At 39.5% G+C, this 24,317-nt stretch overlaps 2 protein-coding genes across 6 annotated transcripts in view; one reads left to right on the forward strand and one right to left on the reverse strand.

The window, feature by feature from the left end:
* The first annotated feature begins 5,227 nt into the window (after positions 1 to 5,227).
* LOC126999338 (zinc finger protein 883-like) lies at positions 5,228 to 8,953 on the forward strand. The gene is made up of 2 exons (XM_050861855.1): positions 5,228 to 5,382; positions 6,721 to 8,953. Exon 2 carries the CDS (start codon positions 6,745 to 6,747, stop codon positions 8,527 to 8,529), a length of 1,785 nt encoding a protein of 594 aa, XP_050717812.1. The 5' UTR covers positions 5,228 to 5,382; positions 6,721 to 6,744; the 3' UTR covers positions 8,530 to 8,953.
* Positions 8,954 to 10,070: 1,117 nt separating this feature from the next.
* Positions 10,071 to 24,317, reverse strand: part of LOC126999339 (uncharacterized) — a 37,847-nt gene continuing 23,600 nt past the window's right edge. For all 5 annotated transcript variants that reach the window (XM_050861860.1, XM_050861859.1, XM_050861858.1 and 2 more), the window contains 8 exons: positions 23,880 to 24,054; positions 22,902 to 23,111; positions 21,872 to 22,038; positions 15,413 to 15,621; positions 14,534 to 14,716; positions 13,634 to 13,873; positions 11,381 to 13,119; positions 10,071 to 10,687 (listed from right to left, as the gene is read on the reverse strand). In XM_050861860.1, the coding sequence (XP_050717817.1) occupies positions 10,619 to 10,687; positions 11,381 to 13,119; positions 13,634 to 13,873; positions 14,534 to 14,716; positions 15,413 to 15,621; positions 21,872 to 22,038; positions 22,902 to 23,111; positions 23,880 to 24,054 (2,992 nt within the window). In that variant the 3' untranslated portion in view covers positions 10,071 to 10,618. The remainder of the gene's footprint in view (positions 10,688 to 11,380; positions 13,120 to 13,633; positions 13,874 to 14,533; positions 14,717 to 15,412; positions 15,622 to 21,871; positions 22,039 to 22,901; positions 23,112 to 23,879; positions 24,055 to 24,317) is intronic.

Here is a 24,317-nt window from a genome sequence, read left to right on the forward strand (position 1 = left end):
TGTCGCCTCAGTAATTTCATAATGTAGAGAGGTAATGGCTTCGGGTATGGGCAAAATTTTAAGCCTTTCATCCTTGTTTTTTTTAGGGAATAGGTTAAGATAGTTCCCATAAGTTAATCTGAGTAGTTGCAATCGTTATATCACCTCAATAATGCAACAACTTATATACGGTAACTAAAGATATGACAGAACATCGACTTGGTGTAAGATTGCCATCATTAAAATCATTCAAAACTACGAAGAATAAGAAGCCAGTATCCTAATAAGCAAGACTGTATACAAAATAATAAGTGGAATCAATTATCAACCCCACATTAGATATATTTATGTAGCATTGATAGCCTAGTCAAGAGAGAGTTTAGCAAAGCATTAAAACGCCTTTTCTTTCTAATGTTCCTTTCTTTTATTGCTCCTCCGTCTTACCTGAGACTCCTAACTAATATGGAGGAAGACAAATACCTCTCCAGAACAAAAATAAGTCGTAATATAGTCTTAAAATATGTTAAATTCCTTCGTTTATTCACCCACGAGGAAGGTTGTTTAGGTTGGGCGAAGAGATGTGGAAAAGCGGAGAGATTGATTTTTATTGTTATTCGTTTTTATTCCACATTATTTCAGTATATTATCCTTCCAAATAATTATACAAGTGATTCAAGGCACCACTTCAAGTTTTCCTAATCTGATGTATTCTGTTATAAGCCCGGAATCAGGGTTTATTTTTACTAGCCTACTGAATTTTTTTTTTATTTTAGGTTTTGTTAATGTAAAGCCTAATATTCATACCCAGTTTTATTAATTTTATTCCTTCCTTCTTTATTTATTTATTTATTTATTTATTCTCTTCCTTTCCTTCTTTCCCTTATTCGTTTCCTTCATTTCATCTCTTTCTTCTTTCCTTCCTTCCAACCTTCTTTCTTTACCTTTATTATTTTCCAGTATTATCATTGAAAGCTATAATTAGGTCTCTCTCTCTCTCTCTCTCTCTCTCTCTCTCTGGTAACGATAATAATAACGAAACTAATAACAATAACAGCAGTGATCGCAATAAAAGTAGCAATAACACCACCATCCCCACCAATAATAATAATAATAATAATAATAATAATAATAAAAGTTCCAGCCCAGTCTTGCCTCTCGCTCGCTCCGTCATTCCCTTTGAACTCGCGCTGAAGAAGGGAGAAACGCCAAGGCTTGTTGACTCCTCTGTTGTTCTCCTCCTCCTCCTCCTCTTCATCATCTCCCTCCTCCTCCTCCTCCTCCTCCTCCTCCTTGTCCTTGTCCTTCCTCTCCCTCCTCCTCCTCTTCTTCCTTCTGCTCGTCGTTCTTTTTCTTCTTTACTATTGTCATTTTTCTCCTTATTGTTCTTCTTTTCCTCTTCTTTCTCTTTTTATCATCGCTCTTCTCCTCCTCCTCCTCCTTGTCCTTCCTCTCCCTCCTTCTCCTCTTCTTCCTTCTGCTCGTCGTTCTTTTTCTTCTTTACTATTGTCATTTTTCTCCTTATGTTCTTCCTTTCCTACTCTTCCTCTTTATCATCTCTCTTCTCCTCCTCCTCCTCGTTATTCTCTTTCTTCTTCACCATCATCATCTATCTTCTTTCTCCTCCTCTTTCTTTTCCTCCTCCTCCTTTCTCATTATCATCCTTATTTCCTTTTCTTCCGTATTTTTACTTGTCATTATTCTCTTTTTTTTTTATGATGGTGAGAGTTGTGATGATTATTATTATTATTATTATTATTAGTAGTAGTAGTAGTAGTAGTAGTAGTAGTAGGAGGAGGAAGAGGAGGAGTTTGTGACCCCCCCCCCCTCTCTCTCTCTCTCTCTCTCTCTCTCTCTCTCTCTCTGAACACAGTAGTACTATTTCAAGATCTTTTTTCATAATTAATTTTCACTCCATTGTGTTAAGAGAGAGAGAGAGAGAGAGAGAGAGAGAGAGAGAGAGAGAGAGAGAGAGAGAGAGAGAGTTACGAGGTGGCTGTTTGTCTTAATAATTCTTGAACTACACAAAAAAAAACTTATCTTAATTACCTTCCTTTGAGAGAAAAAAAAAGATAATGGACGTAAAAAATAATGACAAATAACAATGGTGCGAAATCCATCATCTTGAGAGAGAGAGAGAGAGAGAGAGAGAGAGAGAGAGAGAGAGAGAGAGAGAGAGAGAGAGAGAGAGAGAGATTAACACCTCTCCTTTTGTCTAGCATCGTTATTTATCTCCCTTTATTATTTTTATTATTTCATTTCTCCTCTTCTTCCCTCATTCATCACGGGAGAAAACGGGAAGAGGAGGAGGAGGAGGAGAAGGAAGGAAGAGAAAATGAAGACGGAGACGGAGAAAGAGAAAGGAAGAAAGAAAGAGGGAAATAGAAAAAAAGTAAAGAATGAGAAAAAAATGAAAAATGAAAAACAGGCAAGAAAAAGAGAGAAGGAAAGAAAGGTGGAGAGACTTATAAGAAGGAAAGAAAGAACCGGAGAAAGAGAGAAAGAAAAAGAGGAAAAGAGAAAAAAAAATAAAAAAAATAAGAGAAAAATTAGATGAGAAAAATATCGAGAAAGGGAGAAAAGAAAAAAGATCACGAGAAACAGAAAGCAAAAGAAGATAGGAAAAAAGGAGCGAGAGAGAGCGAACAGAAAGATGAAAGACAGACAGACAGACAGACAGACAGACACTGAGAGAAAGATTAAAGGAAGGAGTGAAAGAGAGTGAGAGTGAGAGTGAAGAGGAGATGAGAGGTGAGTAAGAGGTGTTTCATTGCTTCATATGTACCTGTTCTTTGCTTTTAACACCTGAGAAGTGCTGATGAGGCGCCGAGAGAGAGAGAGAGAGAGAGAGAGAGAGAGAGAGAGAGAGAGAGAGAGAGAGATGCAGGTTCTCAAGTGCGAAGGAGGAGATAATAACCAAGAGAGAGAGAGAGAGAGAGAGAGAGAGAGAGAGAGAGAGAGAGAGAGAGACTGTCGATAAAAGTGAAAGTCAAGGTTAAACTCACATGAATGCAGACCTTACCTGTTATTTTCTACCTTTAATAAGTGTACTACAGAATACGATACCTACCTGCTTACCTGCCCCTCTCCCTACCTGAGCCTCTAATTAAAACACCTTTCTACCCATACCTGTGCTAATATTTTGGTTTAATAATGTAATATAAAAAGTAATACAAAACATACAGGTAATAAATTAGATATCAAAGAAATTAGGGCTATTTTATATGACACGTGAATGATGCTAAATAAAAAAGTACAATAAAGAGAAAAAAAAGATAGAAGAAAGAATTAAAAAAAGAAGGAAAAAGAAGATGAAAATGAGAGTAGCTTCCTTTCTTTTCTTTTTTTTGTTTAGACTTTACCTTTATTTAATTCACTCATCTATTTCTTCTTCGTCTTCTTCCTATTATTATTATTATTATTATTATTATTATTATTATTATTATTATTATTATTATTATTATTATTATTATTATTATTATTATTACTACTACTACTACTACTACTGTTGTTCATCTCGTCAGTTTTCTTTTATCTATATTTTTGGACTGATTTCATTCTTCTCTAGTAATCTTTTTTATTTCCTTTCTTTCTACTCATTTTATTTCTTCGGCTTCTCCTCCTCCTTCCTCTCCCTCGTCTCATAACTAATATCTTTCTTCTCGTTTTTAATCTTTATTTTTCTTTATCTCCATTTTTACTAGCTTTAATTAATCAGCTTCTCATTTTTCTTACCCTTCTCCTCCTCCTCCTCCTAAGCCTGCTCCACCTGTCTCTCTTATTAATAATTAGAATCAGATACCTGCCTGTTTCTCCTTACCTATCGTCAACACATGGCAACCTGATACTGTATTCTCTCTCTCTCTCTCTCTCTCACGTGGAAGTACAGGTGTGCGAGCAACCGAGGTGAAAGAAAATATTAGAACATGAAGTGACTGTTCATATCAAATTAAGTCAGAGAGAGAGAGAGAGAGATGCAAAAAGAGTTATAGATAGAAAGATACATAGAGATATAGAGATAGATAGATAGATAGGCAAAAACCTACATAACGGTACTAAACTAATTTCCTCGTACTTTTTCAACTTTCTTCCCTTTCTTAAACATCATAAATACACCTCTAAGCCCATAAATACAAATAAAATAAGTAGAAAAAGCCTTTAAAACATCCATAAAAAGATCAACTCTCCCAAACGGCTCCCTCGTTTTCTATCGTTTCTCATAAGGGTGACCTAAGCATTCTACACATTGCAATCATCTATACCTAAGCTTATTTTAGTCAGGAAATAGTGACTTAAGCCTTTCCTATGCCACCTAAAAAGACCAAAGTGTGCATTAAACCTTATCAGAAAAAACAGTTAGGCATGTTACAAAGGAGGCACTGAAGGGGTAATTCAACTAAACCAACCCAAGAAATCAGATAAAATAAGGAAATAGGGAATAGGGCACAATGAGTTAAACCTTTTCTATGTCACCTAATAAGACTAGGAAGTGCATTTAACTTAATCAAATACACGAGTTAGGGAGATTACTAGAGGGATTGAAGGGGTGACTCAACTAAACCAACCCAAGAGATCAGATGAAATAGGGAAACAAGGAATAGGGTACGGAGTTAATCCTTTCCTATGCCACCTAAAAAGATCAGGAAATACATTAAACTTGACCAAATACAAAAATTAGAGAGATTACTTAATAGGCTGAAGGGGTAACTCAACTAAACCTTCAATTAAATAACCAACCCGAGAGATCAGATAAAATAGGGAAATAGGAAACAGAGCACAGCAATGTAAACCTTTCCTATGCCACCTAAAACGACCAGGAAATACATTAAACTTGACAAAATACAAAAATTAGGGAGATTACCATAGATTGAAGGGGTGACTCAACTAAACCAACCCAAGAAATCGGATGAAATAGGGAAACAGGGAATAGGGTACAGAGTTAAACCTTGCCTATGCCACCTAAAAAGACCAGGAAATACATTAAACTTGACCAAATACAAAAATTAGGGAGATACCTAAAAGACCCAGAAATACATTAAACTTGACCAAATACAAAAATTAGGGAGATTACTGAAGAGACTGAAGGGGTAACTAAACTAAACTTTCAAATAACCAACCCAAGAAATCAGATGAAATAGGGAAACAGGGAATGGGGTACAGAGTAAAACCTTTCCTATACCACCTAAAAAGACCAGGAAATACATTAAACTTGACCAAATACAAAAATTAGGGAGATTACTGAAGAGACTGAAGGGGTAACTAAACTAAACCTTCAAATAACCAACCCAAGAGATCGGTCGTTCCCCGTTGACATATAAGGAAGGGAGAGGAAGGAAGGAAGGAGGGACACTTTTAAACCTCTTCATCTCTCCTTGACCCTCAACACCAATATTAAGAGACTGGGCAGTGAGTTAAGCTTCAAATATACACTCTAACCGGTGACCTGACCAACAAGAGACCAGTGAAGTTTGGAAAGGAAGAAGACAGTTATACGTGACCTTTCTGACCCTCACCATAAATATTAAAAAAAAGACCATGAAGTGAATTAACCTTCCCCGGGTGTATATTAGAGGCAAAGGGCTATGGAAGGGGATCAAGGGGTGACTCGGGTAAAGGGAAAGAGCTGAGGTTTCTTGGTGATGGAGGGGAAGGAAGAAACAACGTACCCTGTCAATGACCCTCACTACTAATATAACAGAAATAGGCAGGGAATTAAGCCTCATGGGCCACACTGAGCCACTTAATACAAGACACAGCACCATAGGAAGGGCAGAAACACAGGGCAGCAACATGGTACCCTATGGCTTAATTTTATCTTATTATTTTTTATTTTAGTCGGGCCAGGTTCAGAGTGGCTATTTCCCGTTAATACCGAATACTTCCATCACTATTTATCAAGCAGACCGGAAGGCGATGTATAAATATTTCAGCGGTGATAGGTTACTAGTTTACCGGCAATAGGTTAGGTTAGGTTAGGTTAGTATGCGTTTAACCCGGTAGCAGCGATGGGCCAAATTTGTGGCTTTACCGTGTACCAGCGATGGGCCAAATTTCTGCCATGATATAAACCTCCCAAAATAGATGATGCATAAACTGATCACACATGCGTTGATATATATTATGAAATGGTTTGCGTGAGTGATGATTCTTTCTCATTATTTTACTTAGAGGGGCATTTAACTAACCTAACCTAACCTAAGAAACATGACCCCCGCAGCTACCGGGTTTAAGGGTCCCCTTTCTACTGAACTACTTCTGACTGCTAAAATGAAATAATAACTACCAATGTCCAATATCCATCTTTTCCCCACGGAGACAACCAAACAAAACGATACGTGAGAGAAGAAGGGAGAGAGGGGTTAGAAAAATTATGATGGAGATAATAGATAAATGAAAGAAGGAAGAAGCTCATGAAGTAGTAACCTAACAATCAATATCCTTTTTTCTTCACCACAGAGACAACCAAACAAAAGGATAAGTGAGAGGAAAAGTGAGAGGGATTAGAAAAATAATGATGATGGAGATTAATAGATGAATGAAAGGATTCTTAAAAGCTCATGAAATAGTAACCTAACATCTAATACTCCTTTTTCTTCACCAGAGGGACAACCAAACAAAAGTATAAGTGAGAGAAAAAGGGAGAGAGGGGTTAGAAAAATAATGATGATAGAGATTAATAGATGAATGAAAGGAAGAAGCTCATGAAGTAGTAACCTAATTTCTAATACCCATTTTTTTCACCAGAGGGACAACCAAACAAGAGAACAAATGATAAATGAGACAAAGAAGGGAGAGACGATAACTCCCACCACAGCCCGATTCCCACCACCGCCTGAATCCCTACCACACCACAGCACTATGGACGACCTGAAGAAGTACGAGTGTGTGAAATGCGAGGCGATTCTGCCCAGTCACAGCAGCTTCATCCAGCACACCCTCAGCCATGCGGGGGTGACCGTGCTATCCTGCCCTGACTGTGACAAGCTCTTCATGTTCCCCTACCAGCTGGAAAACCACAAAACCACACACACGGGCATCAAAAAATTTGGGTGCGAGAAGTGTGGAAAACGCTACACCAGCAAACTAAACCTAACCGCACACATGAACACTCACATTGGGGTCAAACCTCATAAGTGCGGGGAGTGCGGTAAGGTGTTTCTGCGGAAGACGACACTCAATAGGCACATCAATCGTCACTTTGGGATCAGGAAGCACAGGTGCGGGTACTGCGGGCGGGAATTTACGGAACGGAGCGAATGGGAGGAGCACGAAGTGACGCATGTAGGCGATGGGATAAACGCAGTGATGTACAGGTGTGATAAATGCAACAAGGTGTTCGTTAGGGCGAGCTACCTGGCCAAACACAAACAGAGACACATCAAAGACACGGAGTACCTGTGTGAGGAGTGCGGGAAGGGGTTTTCGAACAAGGCGTACCTGGACCAGCACCGAGAGATACATAGTGGGAAAAAGTACCAGTGCGAGGAGTGCGGGAAACTGTTCTCCCAAAAGACCACGCTGGAGAACCACAGAACCATACACAGCGGGACCGAGAAGTTCAAATGCGACGTGTGCGGCAGGAAATTCGTGCAAAAGAGCCATATGGTCCGGCACGTCAGGACGCACGACGGGCTGCGGAATTACGAGTGCGAAATGTGCGATAAGAAATTCAAGGAAAAATACCAATACACCTGCCACATGCGAGTCCATGCCGGGACGAGCCAGAACAAATGCGAGGTGTGCAGCAAGCAGTTCATGCAGAAGGGACACCTGCTACGGCATCTAAAATTACACTCCAGGGAAACTGAGACATGCACGGAAAGACACACATGCAAAACCTGCGGAAAGACGTTCACGCAAGAGGAGAATCTCGCCCGCCACTTGAACACTCACACCCGGACGAGGGATTATGCGTGTGTGCAGTGCGGGAAGGCTTTTATGCAGAAGAGCCATCTCGATACGCACCGCAAGATCCACGAGGGTGTGTTTGAGTACGAGTGCAAAGAGTGCGGCAAGAAGTTCCGCCAGAAGGTGCATTTGGCGTTCCACATGTACCTCCACACGGGGACGAAGAACTTTGGCTGCGAGGTGTGTGGGAAAAAGTTCATTCAGAAGGGACACCTCGATAAACATTTGAAGTGGCACAAGGAGGAGAAAAATAGAGGAAATAAGGAAGGAAAGGAGAAAAGAATAAAAGGAAAATTGACTGAAATCAAGAAGAAAAAAAGCAAGGAGAGGAAAATGAAGCGACGGAAAAAACGTAGGAAAAAGGAGGAGGAGGAGGATGAAACAGAAGAAGAGGAAACAGAAGATGAAGAAGAGGAGGAGGAGCAGCTAGAGGTAGTGGTGGAGGTGGCAGTGGAGGAAGAAGGGTTAGAGATGGAAGCAGTGGTGAAGGAGGAAGTGGAAGAGGAGGAGGAGTGGAGGGAGGAAGCAGAGATGGAGATGGAGATGGAGGAAGAGAAAGAGGAGGAGGAGGAGGAAGGCCGAAAACATTTAGATCATACAGAAAGTTTAGAGAGTGAAAATATGTTTGTTAATAGTGAGGTATAAGGCTTTGTGTGTGTGTGTGTGTGTGTGTGTGTGTGTGTTTGAATGTACAAAAAAAGTATAACAAGGGACCTCATACCATACAAAATTAATGTTATTTATATGTATTTGAGGATAGAGAGGTTAGTTATTTAATCTTATTTATTCGTCCAACATCAAAAGTGACTCATTTATTTTTTGTGGGGATGTTAACACCTCAGAATATAAAACAATGATTGAAAAAGTGTTATTTAGCTTTAATATTCTGAAAACCTTTTACTTTTATTATTATTTATGCCATGAACATTAATTTTACAAGTCAAACCATGTGAGAAATTAGTGTATTTGGGAGAATAAATAATGAAAAGTGAGTTAGGGAGTTTGTTTACATTTTACAGGAAAGGAAGCAACTCAAGGGCGACAAAAAAAAAAAAAGGGAAGATAAAAAGTTCGCTAATCGCTGCTCCTAAAAAGATAAACGTAAAGAATGGCCAAAAGAGAGGTCAATTTCACCTCCATCACCTCCTCTTTCCTCAGATCTTCCTCCCTTTCCTCTGTTCTCTCCACCTCCAATACCTTCCCTTTCTCCCTTTCCTTCCCTTTCTCCGTCACCTTCTCCTCCTGTCTTGATACTCTCGGAAAAATGGAAAGAAAAATAGTGCATGGGTGACGGTATACTGCAGACGTCGCTACCTTCCCAATGAAACTACTAGGATATTACTCCTTCATATTTAATCAAGGGAAGCCTGATACAAAAATAAGAAAAGATACACCTCACACCCCTTACAGACCAACACACGGCAACACTTGTACTGTATTGCCGCCACATCACAGCCGAGGAATGAACTAACTTACGATATCTTCCTGAGAAGCAAATAACTTTATGTACTAATAATACTTAACAGTCAAACAGATTATCCCTTAAACCTAAAGACTAATTAACTTTATGTAACTGCCTGGGAGAAAAGGTAAATACATGAAAAATAAAGTAAAGAAAATCAATAATAATAATAATAATAAAAATACATTAATTCAACAGACAAACAGACTATCCATTAACCTATATATGTAACTTCATGTGATAGGCTGGGAAAATGAGTAAATAAAAAATAGAGTGGATAATAATGATAATAATAATAAAAATAACATAATCAGGCTGGCAAATAGATTATCCCTTAACTTATATACCGGTATGTAACTTCCTGTAATAGGCTGAGAAAACCAGTAAACAGTGAAAATAAATAAGATTGAATACAAAAATTAGTGACAGCAATGATGGTGATGATAAACTAACCCAGCCGGCAAATAGATGATCCCTAAACCTATGTATTTAATTGCATGAGTAACTGGCTGAGAGAATTAGTAAAAGAAAAAACAAAGAGAACTAGTAAAGAAAGTGATAAAATAAAGAACTAGTGAAAAAGTTAAAGATAAAGAGAATTAGTAAAAAGTGAAAAAATAAAGAGAACAGGTAAAAAGTGAAAAAATAAAGAACTTGAAAAAAAATGTGAAAAATAAAGAAAACAAGTAAAAAAAAAATGAAAAATATAAAGAGAAGTAAAAAAACGTGAAAAAATAAAGAGAAGTAAGAAAATGAAAAAAAAAAAAGTAAAAAAATGAAAAAATAAATACAAGTAAAATAATTGAAAAAATAAAGAAAACTACTAAAAAAAGTTAAACATAAAGGAGAGTATACAAAAATTTAGAAGTAGAAGATAACCCAACTATGAACATATCCCCCCTTAACCTACATACTTAACCTCATGTGTGGCTGACCGGGAAAACAAGTATACAAAACCACAAATCAAGTAACACAAAAGAAATGCCACAGGTGAGCTGCATATTTCCGAAACCCCAAAAGAGCTACGGAAGAACACTGGCCGAGGTGATGACTAACCACAATTGCCAGATTATCGTACTCAAGAGCAGCGTACTTACCAATATATGGCCCATACCTGTTGCCGAGAAACATAAATAATTAACCATGTAAACGATAATCACATATGAAGGCAGTTATTTGGGTGATGGAAGCGGAGTTTGGGGTCGGATATCGGCAAACATTAGAGGCAGAGTACGACAATCTGGCAACGCTGTGACTAACCCACGCGCCGCCTCAGGACAGCTCTTGGAACAGCTCCTCGGCCTCTGCGGGGAGTGTGCCGTGGTGCCTCGAGCTGCCAATCTGTGGAGGGAGGAAGGGAACATGCGCGTGAGAGTTAAAAAGAGAAAAAAACAAGAGAAAATATTAAGTAAGAAGAGAAGAATGAGAGAAGGGGTGCCAGAAGGTAATAAGGAAAAAAGATGAAGAATGAGAAGAGTTTTGGAAAGTATAGAGAAAAGCTGTGAATGGAGGAAATAAGAGAACAGAAGGAGAATATGGAAAATAATAATAATACTCGTCAAAAGAGGAAGGATGATAGATGAGAACTGAAAAAAAGAGTGTTTAAAAAGTAACGAGAAAAAATTAATGAGGAAAATAAAATAAAACAGAAATGGAGTATAGAGAACGATGATAAGAAATAGAGGAAGGATGACTCTTAAACTAACAAAATAATAAAATAAATAATAAAGTTAATGATAGTAATTACTTGAGTTAGCTATACAAAGAAATATTGATAGATAAAATATAAAAGTATGCATAAAGAATAGATTACATAACAGCCAACATGCACAGTCACACATAGATAGATAGATAGTTTATTGACCACAGTTTCTTTTAAATTACATAGAAAAAAACGTGAAGCCTAAAATTCTCGCAAACGGCTGTACAAAGATAGAACTGTAATCTTGTAGAAATCACATGAAACACAAATAAAAGAAAACTCAAACAAACACCCACACACCCACACCCAACCCTCACACATCCGCCGCTCACCTTCACAGCCGGAATACAAGGCGACGGATGCACCAGCTGTACCGCCGGTCGTCGCATCGCCAGCGCCAACCATACATGATGCGGATGTGACCTCGACACGACCCTCAGCACACCCATGGCGCCGCGGAACAGGTCAGGGGTGTGCCGGGGGTCGAGGTACGCACCCACGACCCCAACGACACTCCCAGCCTCCGTGACCCTAAGCTGGAGTGCCGGTATTAGGGTCATGAGGGTGGCGAGGCAGGAGATCTGAGCCTTGAGTGACGGCGTAAGGCACTCCTTGGCAGCACTAACGTTCGCTTGGCTCTCGAGGAACTTCAACACCAACGGGAGTGCCTCTTGGAGTACCCTACGGCGCAAGAAGTCCCCGCTCAGTGCCACTAACTCCGAGACCAGTGCCAGCGTGCGAGTGCCAACAACAGGGTCAGGTTGCGATAGAAGTAGAAGTATCGGACGCCAGAGTTTGTGAGTGCAAGGTAACAATAGGTTTTCCCAGTTCCTCAGGGCGCGACAACCCCACCGGGCGACCTCCAGGGTTAGGAGACGCCCCTCCCGCCCCCCCACGTGCAGGAGGTAGGAGCAACGGTCAACCACATCCCGCACTAACTCGATGTTCCTTGGGGGGGTTGGTTCGGTGGGTTCAGGAGGGGGGGAGGGGGTGGGAGGAGGTGATGGTGGATTACTGGAGGTGGTTATCTTCTCTTCCTCCCATTTCCTCCTCTCGTCTTCCTCCACCTCCTCCTCATCCTCTTCCAGTCCGATCTTCACGTTCATTTTCGCATCATGATATTCTTGAAGGAACTTTGCAATAGCGCCAATGTTTTCTTCCTCTCTTTCCTTCTTTTCTTCCTCCTCTTCTTCCCTTTCTTCCATTCTCTCCACCTCCAATACCTTCCCTTTCTCCCTTATCCCACTCTTCCCTTTCTCCTCCTCCTCGTCCTCCTCCTCTTTCTCCACGTCACTTCTTTTCACTTCCTGGTCAGTCACATCACTTCTTTTCACTTCCTGGTCAGTCACATCACTTTTTTTCACTTCCTCAACAACAACATCAATTTTTCTCACTTCCTCGACACTCAGATCACTTTTTCTCTCTTCCTCGGCACCCAGACCACTTTTCTTTCCTTCCTCCGCGGCCACGACCGACACATACGCCAACAGGACCCTAAGCATGGGGATGGCAAGCTCGACGTGGTACTGGTCAAGTGCCGTCAAAGCCTCCTCGACAAGCTCCTCCGTGAAGGCCTGCATTTCGGTGCCGGTATATCGCAGAGCCACCTGGAGAACAATGGCGGAAGCTGGGTACTCCGTGAATCGCTTAAGACGCATGGATAGCGGATACCAGAGATGCGGGGCGGACTCACGGATGAAGTCGCCGATACCCGGACATCCAGACGCCTCGGACATCCGTTTGAGCGCATCCGTGGCGGCGTAACTCACAGCCATGTTACCCAGGCCAGCGAACTCCATGACAGGGCAGAGGAGCGTGCTGAGAAATTGTGTGAAGTGCCGTCCCATTAGCCTAGCGCATGCCCCCACGACCCCAAGCGCCTGTATCACCCTGATGATGCGAGCCCTGGCGCCCTCGACCTGGGATGAGGGTGCCGGTAAGGGTGTGAGGAAGGACGCGAGGGTGTGTTCGTCCTCCAGGGTGCAGGGGAGGGGGGATCCGAGGGCATCCGGGGACAGCACTTCGTCAAGGATAAGCTGAACTATGTGTTGGTGTTCCTCGATCTCTGTGTCTGGAGGAGAGGAAGAGGAAGAAAAGAAGGATGAGGAAGAAGAGAACAGGATGAACAGAAGGTAAAGAACATGAGAACAAGCCAGAACAGTAGTAGAAGAAAAGGAAGAGGAGGAAGAGGAAGAACAGGAAGAGGAAAACAGAAGAGAACAAAAGAAAAAGAAGAACAGAGGAGGTGAAGCAATAGAGGAAAAGAAATAGGAAGAACAAGAGAAGAGAAACAAGGAGAAGAGGAGGAAAACAGAAAAAGAGGAGGCAGAAAAAGAAGAAACAGGAAAATGAGAGGGAAAAAATAAAAGTGAGAAAGTTAGATAAGTTTGAAAAAGAATAACCATATGACAAATAAGAATAGTAATAATAATAATAATAATAATAATAATAATATGTATAACAAAACTTCAAGGCAACACAAACAACAAAACTAGAACCCAAACAACAACAACAAAGAAAAAACATTAACACACACACAATAAAAAGTCCAGAATCACACCCACATCCATCCCCTCCATACACACCTGTCTCTCCCTGCGGCACCCCATCCAGGACCAGGGACAGCAGCAGGAGGCCCTCGGAGTACAGGTGTGCAGAGGTGTGGAGGTGCAGGAGATCCGTACACATGTGCCCGAGCCGCATGACCCCCCCATGGCGCCCCAGCAGCCCACAGGCACGGCACACACCCTCCAGGACTCGCTTGTCTTGGAAGTGTGTGAATGACCTCCCCAAGTGTGGCTTCAGGATGGGGACTTCAAAGGGGTCTGCAGGGGAGGGTTTGAAGGGGTTAGTGATAATGGAAATATAGGAAAATCAATATAGACAGAAAGATAATAATACAAGAACATACAGAGAGGGAAATAAAGGAAAATATGGGAAAATAAATTAATATAGAAAGAAGGATGAGAAATAATACAAGAAAATACATAGAGGGAAATAAAGGAAAATACAGGGAAATAAATTAATATAGAAAGAAGGATGAGAAATAATACAAGAAAATACATTGAGGGAAATAAAGGAAAATACGGGAAAATAAATTGATATAGACAGAAAGATGCGAGAATAATACAAGAAAATACATAGAGGGAAATAAAGGAAAATACAGGGAAATAAAAGAATATAAACAGAAAGATGAGAAAATAATACAAGAAAATACATAGAGGGAAATACAAGAAAATAGAGGGGAAAATACAGGTAAATAGAAAATACAGGAAAACAAAATGAGGAAAATAACAGAAAACAGGAAAGCATAGGAAAAAACAAGGAAAAATTGCAAGAAAATACAAGAAAAATAAAACAAGAAAAAAAATACAAGGAAAAACAATAAAACAAAAAAAATACAAAAAATACAAAAGAAAAAAAACAATGGGAAACACAACAAACAAACCACACGTACAAACACATACAAACAAACAAACAATTACCAAGAGCCGAGTTCCGCTGGAGGAGGAGGTTCGAGTCCGAGGTGTCGAGGGCGAGGAGGAGTGCGAGGGAGTGGAGGAGGCGATGTGCGTTGTGGGCTGCAAGGAGGAGCTGCACCCCCCGCCCCCCCAGCACCTCCAGGCACCCCTCGATCTGTCTGACGGCCCCCAGGGTGGTCGCATCATCTGTGGGGGGAGAAGGTTTGAAGGGGTTAGTGGTGCTGAATATACAGGAAAATGAGGGATAATACAAGATAAAAAGAGGAAAATGCAAGAAAATACAAGAATGAAAGACCAGAAGAAGAGGAAGAACAAAAGAGAAGAGAAAAAAATAGGAGAGGAAGAACAGGAGTTTCATTCATTTTACTCCTTTTTAATCTTTTTTTTTTTTTTCTCTTCAATCTTTTTTCTTTTTGTTTCTTAATCTCTATCTACTTTGGTGCAATCTTTTCTTTTCTCTGTTCATTCCCTCTTTCTTTCTCTGTCTCTCTCTCACTCTCTCTTACTCACTCACTCACTCTCTCACTTTCTTTCATAATTATCTGCTTCTTTGCTTTCTTTTCTGTTATCTCTCTCTCTCTCTGTGTCTCTCTCTGTGTCTCTCTCTGTGTCTCTCTGTTTTGTAGTTATCACCTTCTATACTTTCTTTCCTCTTTCTTCTCTTCCTTTTCTCTCTTCATCTCATTCTCTCTCTCTCTCTCTCTCTCTTCCTCTCTCTCTTCCTTTTCTCTCTTTCTCTCTCATCCACTCTCTCTCTCACTTACTTCATTTCATAATTATCTCCTTCTATTCTTTCTTTCCTCTTTCTTCTTTTCCTCTCTCTCTCTCTCTGTCTCTCTTTGTCTCACTCACTCGCACTTTCACTCACTCACTCTCACTCACCTTCTTGTCGGACTATGGAAGGAAGGCGAGTGGCAACCGACATCACTTTCTTCACCATAAGCTCCTCCAACTTCTTTCCTCCTCCTCCTCCTCCTGCCTCCCCCAGCCTCCTCATGCCCTCCACAGCCGCCTCCGCCACATCCTCCATCTCGTCCTGTCTTAGGGTCAACAGAACCTCGAGGGCAGGACTCAGGCAGGAAGGGAGAGACCTGACAAAGACGAGAGGATTAGTGTTATGATTAATATTATTAGTGCTGTTTGTATTTATAGTAGTAGTAGTGGTAGTGGTAGTAGCAGTAGTAGTAGTAGTAGTAGTATCATTGTGTGTATAAAAACTAGATATACGTACATTCAACACAACACAAAAAACAGATTAAGGTTAAGTTTAGGGTATCTTCAGACATCATAGCCAGCAACTTATGGTATAAATCTACAAAGAGTGGCCTCACTCTGTTGTATAGAAAGTCTCATTAGTAAGGAAGCATATATGAATTTCCTGAGTCAAGACCTATAGTGACTGTGGGATTTTGTTAGGTTAGGTTAAGTTTAGGGTATCTTCAAATACATGATAGCCAGCAACTTAAGGTATAAATCTACAAAGAATGGCCTCACTGTGTTGTATAAAAAGTCTCATTAGTAAGGAAGCATATATCAATTTCCTGAGTCAAGACCTATAGTGACTGTTTGGGGTTTTGTTAGGTTAGGTTAGGTTTAGCCTTTTAGGGTATCTTCAAACACATGATAGCCAGCAACTTATGATATAAATTAATAAAGAATGACCTCACTTTGTAGTATAGAAAGTCTCATTAATAAGAAAGCATAGATGAATTATCTGAGTCAAGACCTATAGTGATTGTTTGGAGTTTTCTTAGGTTATGTTAAGTTTAGGGTAGCTTCAAACACATGATAGCCAGCACCTTATGGTATAAATTTACAAAGAATGGCCTCACTTTGTTGTATAGAAAGTCTCATTAGTAAGGAAGCATATGTGAATTTTTGAGTCAAGACCTATATTAACTGTTTGGGGTTTTGTTAGGTTAGGTTAAGTTTAGGGTATCTTCAAACACATGATAGCCAGCACCTTGAAGTATAAATCTACAAAGAATGGCCTCACTTTGTTGTATAGAAAGTCTCATTAGTAAGGAAGCATATATGAATTTCCTAAGTCAAGACCTATAGTGACTGCATGGGGTTTTGTTAGGTTAGGTTAAGTTTAGGGTATCTTCAAACACATGATAGCCAGCACTTTATGGTATACATAAAAAAAGAATGACCTCACTTTGTTGTATAGAAAGTCTCATTAGTAAGGAAGCATATATGAATTTTCTGAGTCAAGACCTATAGTAACTGTGGGGTTTTGTTAGGTTAGGTTAAGTTTAGGGTATCTTCAAACACATAATAGCCAGCATCTTATAGTATAAATTAACAAAGAAAGACCTCACTTTGTTGTATAGAAAGACTTATAAGTATGGAAGCATATATGAGTTTTCTGAGTCAAGGCCTATAGTAACTCTTCGGGGTCTTGTTAGGTCAGGTTAAGTTTAGGGTATCTTCAAATACATGATAGCCAGCAACTTATGGTATAAATCTACAAAGAATGGCCTCACTTTGTTGTATAGAAAGTCTCATTAGTAAGGAAGCATATATGAATTTTCTGAGTCAAGACCTATAGTAACTGTTTGGGGTTTTGTTAGGTTAGGTTAGGTTAGGTTAAGTTTAGGGTATCTTCAAACACATGATAGCCAGCAACTTATGGTATGAATCAACAAAGAATAACCTCACTTTGTTGTATAGAAAGTCTCATTAGTAAGGAAGCATATATGAATTTTCTGAGTCAAGACCTATAGTAACTGTTTGGGGTTTTGTTAGGTTAGGTTAGGTTAAGTTTGGGGTATCTTCAAACACATGATAGCCAGCAACTTATGGTATGAATCAACAAAGAATAACCTCACTTTGTTGTATAAAAAGTCTCATTAGTAAGGAAGCATATATGAATTTTCTGAGTCAAGACCTATAGTAACTGTTTGGGGTTTTGTTAGGTTAGGTTAAGTTTAGCATATCTTGAAACACATGATAGGCAGCACCTTATAGTATAAATCAACAAAAAATGACCTCACTTTGTTGTATAGAAAGTCTCATTAGTAAGGAAGCATATATGAATTTTCTGAGTCAAGACCTATAGTGACTGCTTGGGGTTATGTTAGGTTAGGTTAAGTTTAGGGTATCTTCAAACACATGATAGCCAGCACTTTATGGTATACATCAAAAAAGAATGGCCTCACTTTGTTGTATAGAAAGTCTCATTAGTAAGGAAGCATATATAAATTGTCTGAATCAAGACACATAGTAACTGATTTCAGTTTAGTTAGGTAAGGTTAAGTTTAGGATATCTTCAGACACATGATAGCCAGCAACTTATGGTATAAAACAACAAAGAATGACCTCACTTTGTTGTATAGAAAGTCTAATTAGTAAGGAAGCATATATGAATTTTCTGAGTCAAGACCTATATTAATTGTTTGGGGTTTTGTTAGGTTAGGTTAAGTTTAGGGTATCTTCAAACACATGATAGCCAGCATCTTATGGTATAAATTAACAAAGAATGACCTCACTTTGTTGTATAGAAAGTCTCACTATTAAGGAAGCATATATGAATTTCCTGAGTCAAGACCTATAGTAACTTCTTGGGGTTTTGTTAGGTTAGGTTAAGTTTAGGGTATCTTCAAACACATGATAGCCAGCACCTTGAAGTATAAATCAACAATGAATGGCCTCACTTTGTTGTATAGAAAGTCTAATTAGTAAGGAAGCAAATATGAATTTCCTGAGTCAAGACCTATAGTATCTGTTTGGGGTTTTGTTAGGTTAGGTTAAGTTTAGGGTATCTTCAAACACATGATAGCCAGCATCTTATGGTATAAATTAACAAAGAAAGACCTCACTTTGTTGTATAGAAAGTCTTATTAGTATGGAAGCATATATGAGTTTTCTGAGTCAAGGCCTATAGTAACTGTTTGGGGTTTTGTTAGGTTAGGTTAAGTTTAGGGTATCTTCAAACACATGATAGCCAGCAACTTATGGTATAAATCTACAAAGAATGGCCTCACTTTGTTGTATAGAAAGTCTCATTAGTAAGGAAGCATATATGAATTTCCTAAGTCAAGACCTATAGTGACTGCTTGGGGTTTTGTTAGGTTAGGTTAAGTTTAGGGTATCTTCAAACACATGATAGCCAGCACTTTATGGTATACATCAAAAAAGAATGACCTCACTTTGTTGTTTAGAAAGTCTCATTAGTAAGGAAGCATATATGAATTGTCTGAGTCAAGACGCATAGTAACTGATTTCGGTTTTGTTAGGTTAGGTTAAGTTTAGGATATCTTCAGACACATGATAGCCAGCAACTTATGGTATAAAACAACAAAGAATGACCTCACTTTGTTGTATAGAAAGTCTCATTAGTAAGGAAGCATATATGAATTTTCTGAGTCAAGACCTATAGTAACTGTTTGGGGTTTTGTTAGGTTAGGTTAAGTTTAGGGTATCTTCAAACACATGATAGCCAGCATCTTATGGTATAAATTAACAAAGAATGACCTCACTTTGTTGTATAGAAAGACTTATAAGTATGGAAGCATATATGAGTTTTCTGAGTCAAGGCCTATCGTAACTCTTCGGGGTTTTGTTAGGTTAGGTTAAGTTTAGGGTATCTTCAAATACATGATAGCCAGCAACTTATGGTATAAATCTACAAAGAATGGCCTCACTTTGTTGTATAGAAAGTCTCATTAGTAAGGAAGCATATATGAATTTTCTGAGTCAAGACCTATAGTAACTGTTTGGAGTTTTGTTAGGTTAGGTTAAGTTTAGGGTATCTTCAAACACATGATTGCCAGCAACTTATGGTATGAATCAACAAAGAATAACCTCACTTTGTTGTATAGAAAGTCTCATTAGTAAGGAAGCATATATGAATTTTCTGAGTCAAGACTTATAGTAACTGTTTGGGGTTTTGTTAGGTTAGGTCAGGTTAAGTTTGGGGTATCTTCAAACACATGATAGCCAGCAACTTATGGTATAAATCAACAAAGAATAACCTCACTTTGTTGTATAGAAAGTCTCATTAGTAAGGAAGCATATATGAATTTTCTGAGTCAAGACCTATAGTAACTGTTTGGGGTTTTGTTAGGTTAGGTTAAGTTTAGGGTATCTTGAAACACATGATAGCCAGCACCTTATAGTATAAATCAACAAAAAATGACCTCACTTTGTTGTATAGAAAGTCTCATTAGTAAGGAAGCATATATGAATTTTCTGAGTCAAGACCTATAGTGACTGCTTGGGGTTATGTTAGGTTAGGTTAAGTTTAGGGTATCTTCAAACACATGATAGCCAGCACCTTGAAGTATAAATCAACAATGAATGGCCTCACTTTGTTGTATAGAAAGTCTAATTAGTAAGGAAGCAAATATGAATTTCCTGAGTCAAGACCTATAGTATCTGTCTGGGGTTTTGTTAGGTTAGGTTAAGTTTAGGGTATCTTCAAACACATGATAGCCAGCATCTTATGGTATAAATTAACAAAGAAAGACCTCACTTTGTTGTATAGAAAGTCTTATTAGTATGGAAGCATATATAAGTTTTCTGAGTCAAGGCCTATAGTAACTCTTCGGGGTTTTGTTAGGTTAGGTTAAGTTTAGGGTATCTTCAAACACATGATAGCCAGCAACGTATGGTATAAATCTACAAAGAATGGCCTCACTTTGTTGTATAGAGTCTCATTAGTAAGGAAGCATATATGAATTTCCTTAAGTCAAGACCTATAGTGACTGCATGGGGTTTTGTTAGGTTAGGTTAAGTTTAGGGTATCTTCAAACGCATGATAGCCAGCACTTTATGGTATACATCAACAAAGAATGACCTCACTTTGTTGTATAGAAAGTCTCATTAGTAAGGAAGCATATATGAATTGTCTGAGTCAAGATGCATAGTAACTGATTTCGGTTTTGTTAGGTTAGGTTAAGTTTAGGATATCTTCAGACACATGATAGCCAGCAACTTATAGTATAAATCAACAAAAAATGACCTCAGTTTGTTGTATAGAAAGTCTCATTAGTAAGGAAGCATATATGAATTTTCTGAGTCAAGACCTATATTAATTGTTTGGGGTTTTGTTAGGTTAGGTTAAGTTTAGGGTATCTTCAAACATATGATAGCCAGCATCTTATGGTATAAATTAACAAAGAATGACCTCACTTTGTTGTATAGAAAGTCTCACTAGTAAGGAAGCATATATGAATTTCCCGAGTCAAGACCTATAGTAACTTCTTGGGGTTTTGTTAGGTTAGGTTAAGTTTAGGGTATCTTCAAACACATGATAGCCAGCACCTTGAAGTATAAATCAACAATGAATGGCCTCACTTTGTTGTATAGAAAGTCTCATTAGTAAGGAAGCATATATGAATTTTCTGAGTCAAAACCTATAGTAACTGTTTGGAGTTTTGTTTGGTTAGGTTAAGTTTAGGGTATCTTCAAACACAGGATAGCCAGCAACTTATGGTATAAAACAACAAAGAATGACCTCACTTTGTTGAAGTCTTATTAGTATGAAAGCATAATTATATGAATTTTCTGAGTCAAAACCTACAGTAACTGTTTGGGGTTTTGTTAGGTTAGGTTAAGTTTAGGGTATCTTCAAACACATGATAGCCAGCAACTTAAAATATAAATCAACAATGAATGGCCTCACTTTGTTGTATAGAAAGTCTCATTAGTAAGAAAGCATACATGAATTTTCTGAGTGAAGACCTATAGTAACTGTTTGGGGTTTTGTTAGGTTAGGTTAAGTTTAGGGTATCTTCAAACACATGATAGCCAGCAACTTAAAATATAAATCAACAATGAATGGCCTCACTTTGTTGTATAGAAAGTCTCATTAGTAAGAAAGCATACATGAATTTTCTGAGTTAAGACCTATAGTAACTGTTTGGGGTTTTGTTAGGTTAGGTTAAGTTTAGGGTATCTTCAAACACATGATAGCCAGCAACTTAAAATATAAATCAACAATGAATGGCCTCACTTTGTTGTATAGAAAGTCTCATTAGTAAGAAAGCATACATGAATTTTCTGAGTTAAGACCTATGGTAATTGCTTGGGGTTTTGTTAGGTTAGGTTAACTGGAGGGTGGCATGAGCCTCAATACGTGTCACTTAAACAATCCTGCCTGCACCACCACCGGGCTAAGAGACAGTCGCTAACAGCCTCCTAAAACTGAAGTATAAAGAAGCAACAATAACCTCGGCTTTAAAAAAATATATATAAAAAAAATAAAAAAAACTCAAAGGGTAAATTTTTCTCAATTCTCAAAGTTACCCAAAATTCCCATGAAAGATTCCCAGTTCAAAAATCCAGGAAATTTTATGACCCTAACCACAACACAACAACAACAACACAACGCACCTCACACACTCGGTCACCAGTGCCGCCGCCCACCGAGCCATGGACAGCCGCACCCGCCAGTGTATGTGTGTGGCGAGGGGTGTCAGAGCAGCCGCCAGCACCCCGATGTTCTCACCCGTCGACCGCGCCCACTTGCAGGTGACCTTAGTGTTGGGTAAGGTGGGTTGCTGAGGGGTGAAAGAGAGGAGACAAAAAGTAAGGGAGGTGAGAGAAATTTTAATTGTTAGGTAAGGAAAGGTACAGAATGAAAGGGGAGGTTGGAAAGGTAAGAAAAGGGAGGAGGTAAAAGGTAAGGGAGGTGAGAGAAATTTTAATTGTTAGGTAAGAGAAGGTACAGAATGAAAGGGGAGGTTGGAAAGGAAGGAAAGGGAGATGAAAGGTAAGGGCAGGTGGGGAAAATTTAATCGTTAGGTAAGAGAAGGTACAGAATGAAAGGGGAGGTTGGAAAGGAAGGAAAGGGAGATGAAAGGTAAGGGGAAGTGAAGGAATTTTAATTGGTAGGTTAGGGAAAGGTGTAGAATGAATGTTAAGATTGGAAAGGTAAGGAAAGGTAAAAGAACTTAATCGTTATGTAAAAGCAACTGCAGGTAAAGGAAGAAGCTGAGAAAGGAGCTAAAAAAAAAGGGAAATAGAATAGAATAGGAAAAAAAAACATTATGAAAAAATACACCAAAACAAAAACAAACAAGAAGAATGAAACAGAAGAGAGGAAAAGAAGAAGGAAATGGAGATACAAAGGAAGGAAGGAGGTAAAAAAAGAAAAGAAAATAGAAGAAAGACAGAAAAACAGACAGACGGGAGGAAAGGAACATAAAAGAGACAAAGGAAGGAAGGAAGGAAGGTGGAAAAAATAAAATAAAAAAGGAAATAAAAGAAAAGAATAAAAAAAAACAGACAGACGGGTGGAGAGAAATGTGAAGGAGGGACAAAGGAAGGAAGGAAGGAAGGAGGTGAAAGCGGAGGAAAAAAAAGAGAAAAAGAATAGAATAGAAAAAAAGAAAAGAAAAAACATTACAAAAAAAATACTTACCCCCAAATCATCGTATTCCAACAGTGTCTCCGCCTCTTCCTCTTCTTCCTCATCCACTTCATCCACCATCAACCCTCCTCCGCCTCTACTCTCCAGGTTCCGTCGCAGGTTAACAAGCACCTTACTTTCGCCCAGGTGAGGTAGAAGAGAGCACAGGTAGGAGTCCCTCATCACCAGACAGGTAAAGTAGGTCCAGGTGTCCACGGCTGCCTAACGAGGGAGGCGGGAAATGGCAGGTGAGTGGAGGGGAAAAAAATGAAGATAGGCGGAAAATAAGGAAATGTGGATAAAGTTATGGAAAGGAAATGAACAGAGAGCTTTTCTTTACACCATTTTTTGTTGCCCTTGAGCTGTTTTCTTAGCTGTAAAAAAAGAAAAAAAGATGAATGGATGGAAGGGAGATTAAGATAGATAAATAGATGGAGGAAAATAAAGATGAAGAAAAGAGAATTAAGATGGATAAATTGATGAAGGAAAATAAAGAAAAAGAAAAGAGGAGGTAGAGAAAACAGAAGAACAGAGGAACACCAATAATTCTCCCCTCTTCCCCCTCCTCCCCCCTTCTTTCCTCCCATACTCTCCTCAATGATCTTACTCCCCTTCCCCTTCCTCCCCTTCCTCTCTCCCCTTCCCACTCACTACTATAGCCCCTCTCCTCTTCCCCTTCCTTCCTCTCTACTCTTTTCCCTTCTCCCCTTCCTCCCTTTCCCCTCTCTCCTCCTCCTCCTCCACTTTCTCTCTCCCTCTCTTTCTCCTTTTCCCTTCCCCTCTCTACCCTCCCTCCTCTTCCTCTTGTCCATCCTTTTCTCTTCCCTTCTCCCTTCTCTCCCTTTTGTCTACCATTTTCTCTCCCCTTCTCCCTTCCCTTCTCTCCCCTTCTTTCCCTCCTCTCCCTTTTGTCCACTCTTTTCTCTCCCTCCTCCCTTCCTTTCTCTCTCACAAGCTCCCCTCTCCTCCCGTCCCCTTCTCCCCACTCACCCCGGTAATCTTACTCCCCTGCGTGCTGCTCCCCTTCGCCACCTTGGTCATGGCCTGAAGGATGCCCGGGAGGAAGTTCACGAAGGTCCCGCTGAGCATATCCTTCTCCTGCCTGGTCAAGGAGGGATTGGCGTCCTTCCACCCCATGTCCTGCACTGTCTGTATGGCCTGTAGCCTGTAGGATGTGTGGGATGTGTGTGAGTTTTGTGTACGTATAGGAACACACACACGCACATACACACGCACACACATACATGCCCTGCACACCCTCCCTCGACCTACACAATCACCCTAACAATATCTCACCCTTACCAACCCTTGCACAGCCTCCCTAGACTCACAAACACCCTAATGACACCCTCCACAAGAGGTCTCACCTTTATCATGCTTTCTCACTCTTCTTTCACCCTTTCACACCCTTCCACCCTTGCACACCCT

Source organism: Eriocheir sinensis, chromosome 16 (genome assembly GCF_024679095.1).
Source record: "Eriocheir sinensis breed Jianghai 21 chromosome 16, ASM2467909v1, whole genome shotgun sequence".
NCBI classification, from domain to species: Eukaryota; Metazoa; Arthropoda; class Malacostraca; order Decapoda; family Varunidae; genus Eriocheir; species Eriocheir sinensis.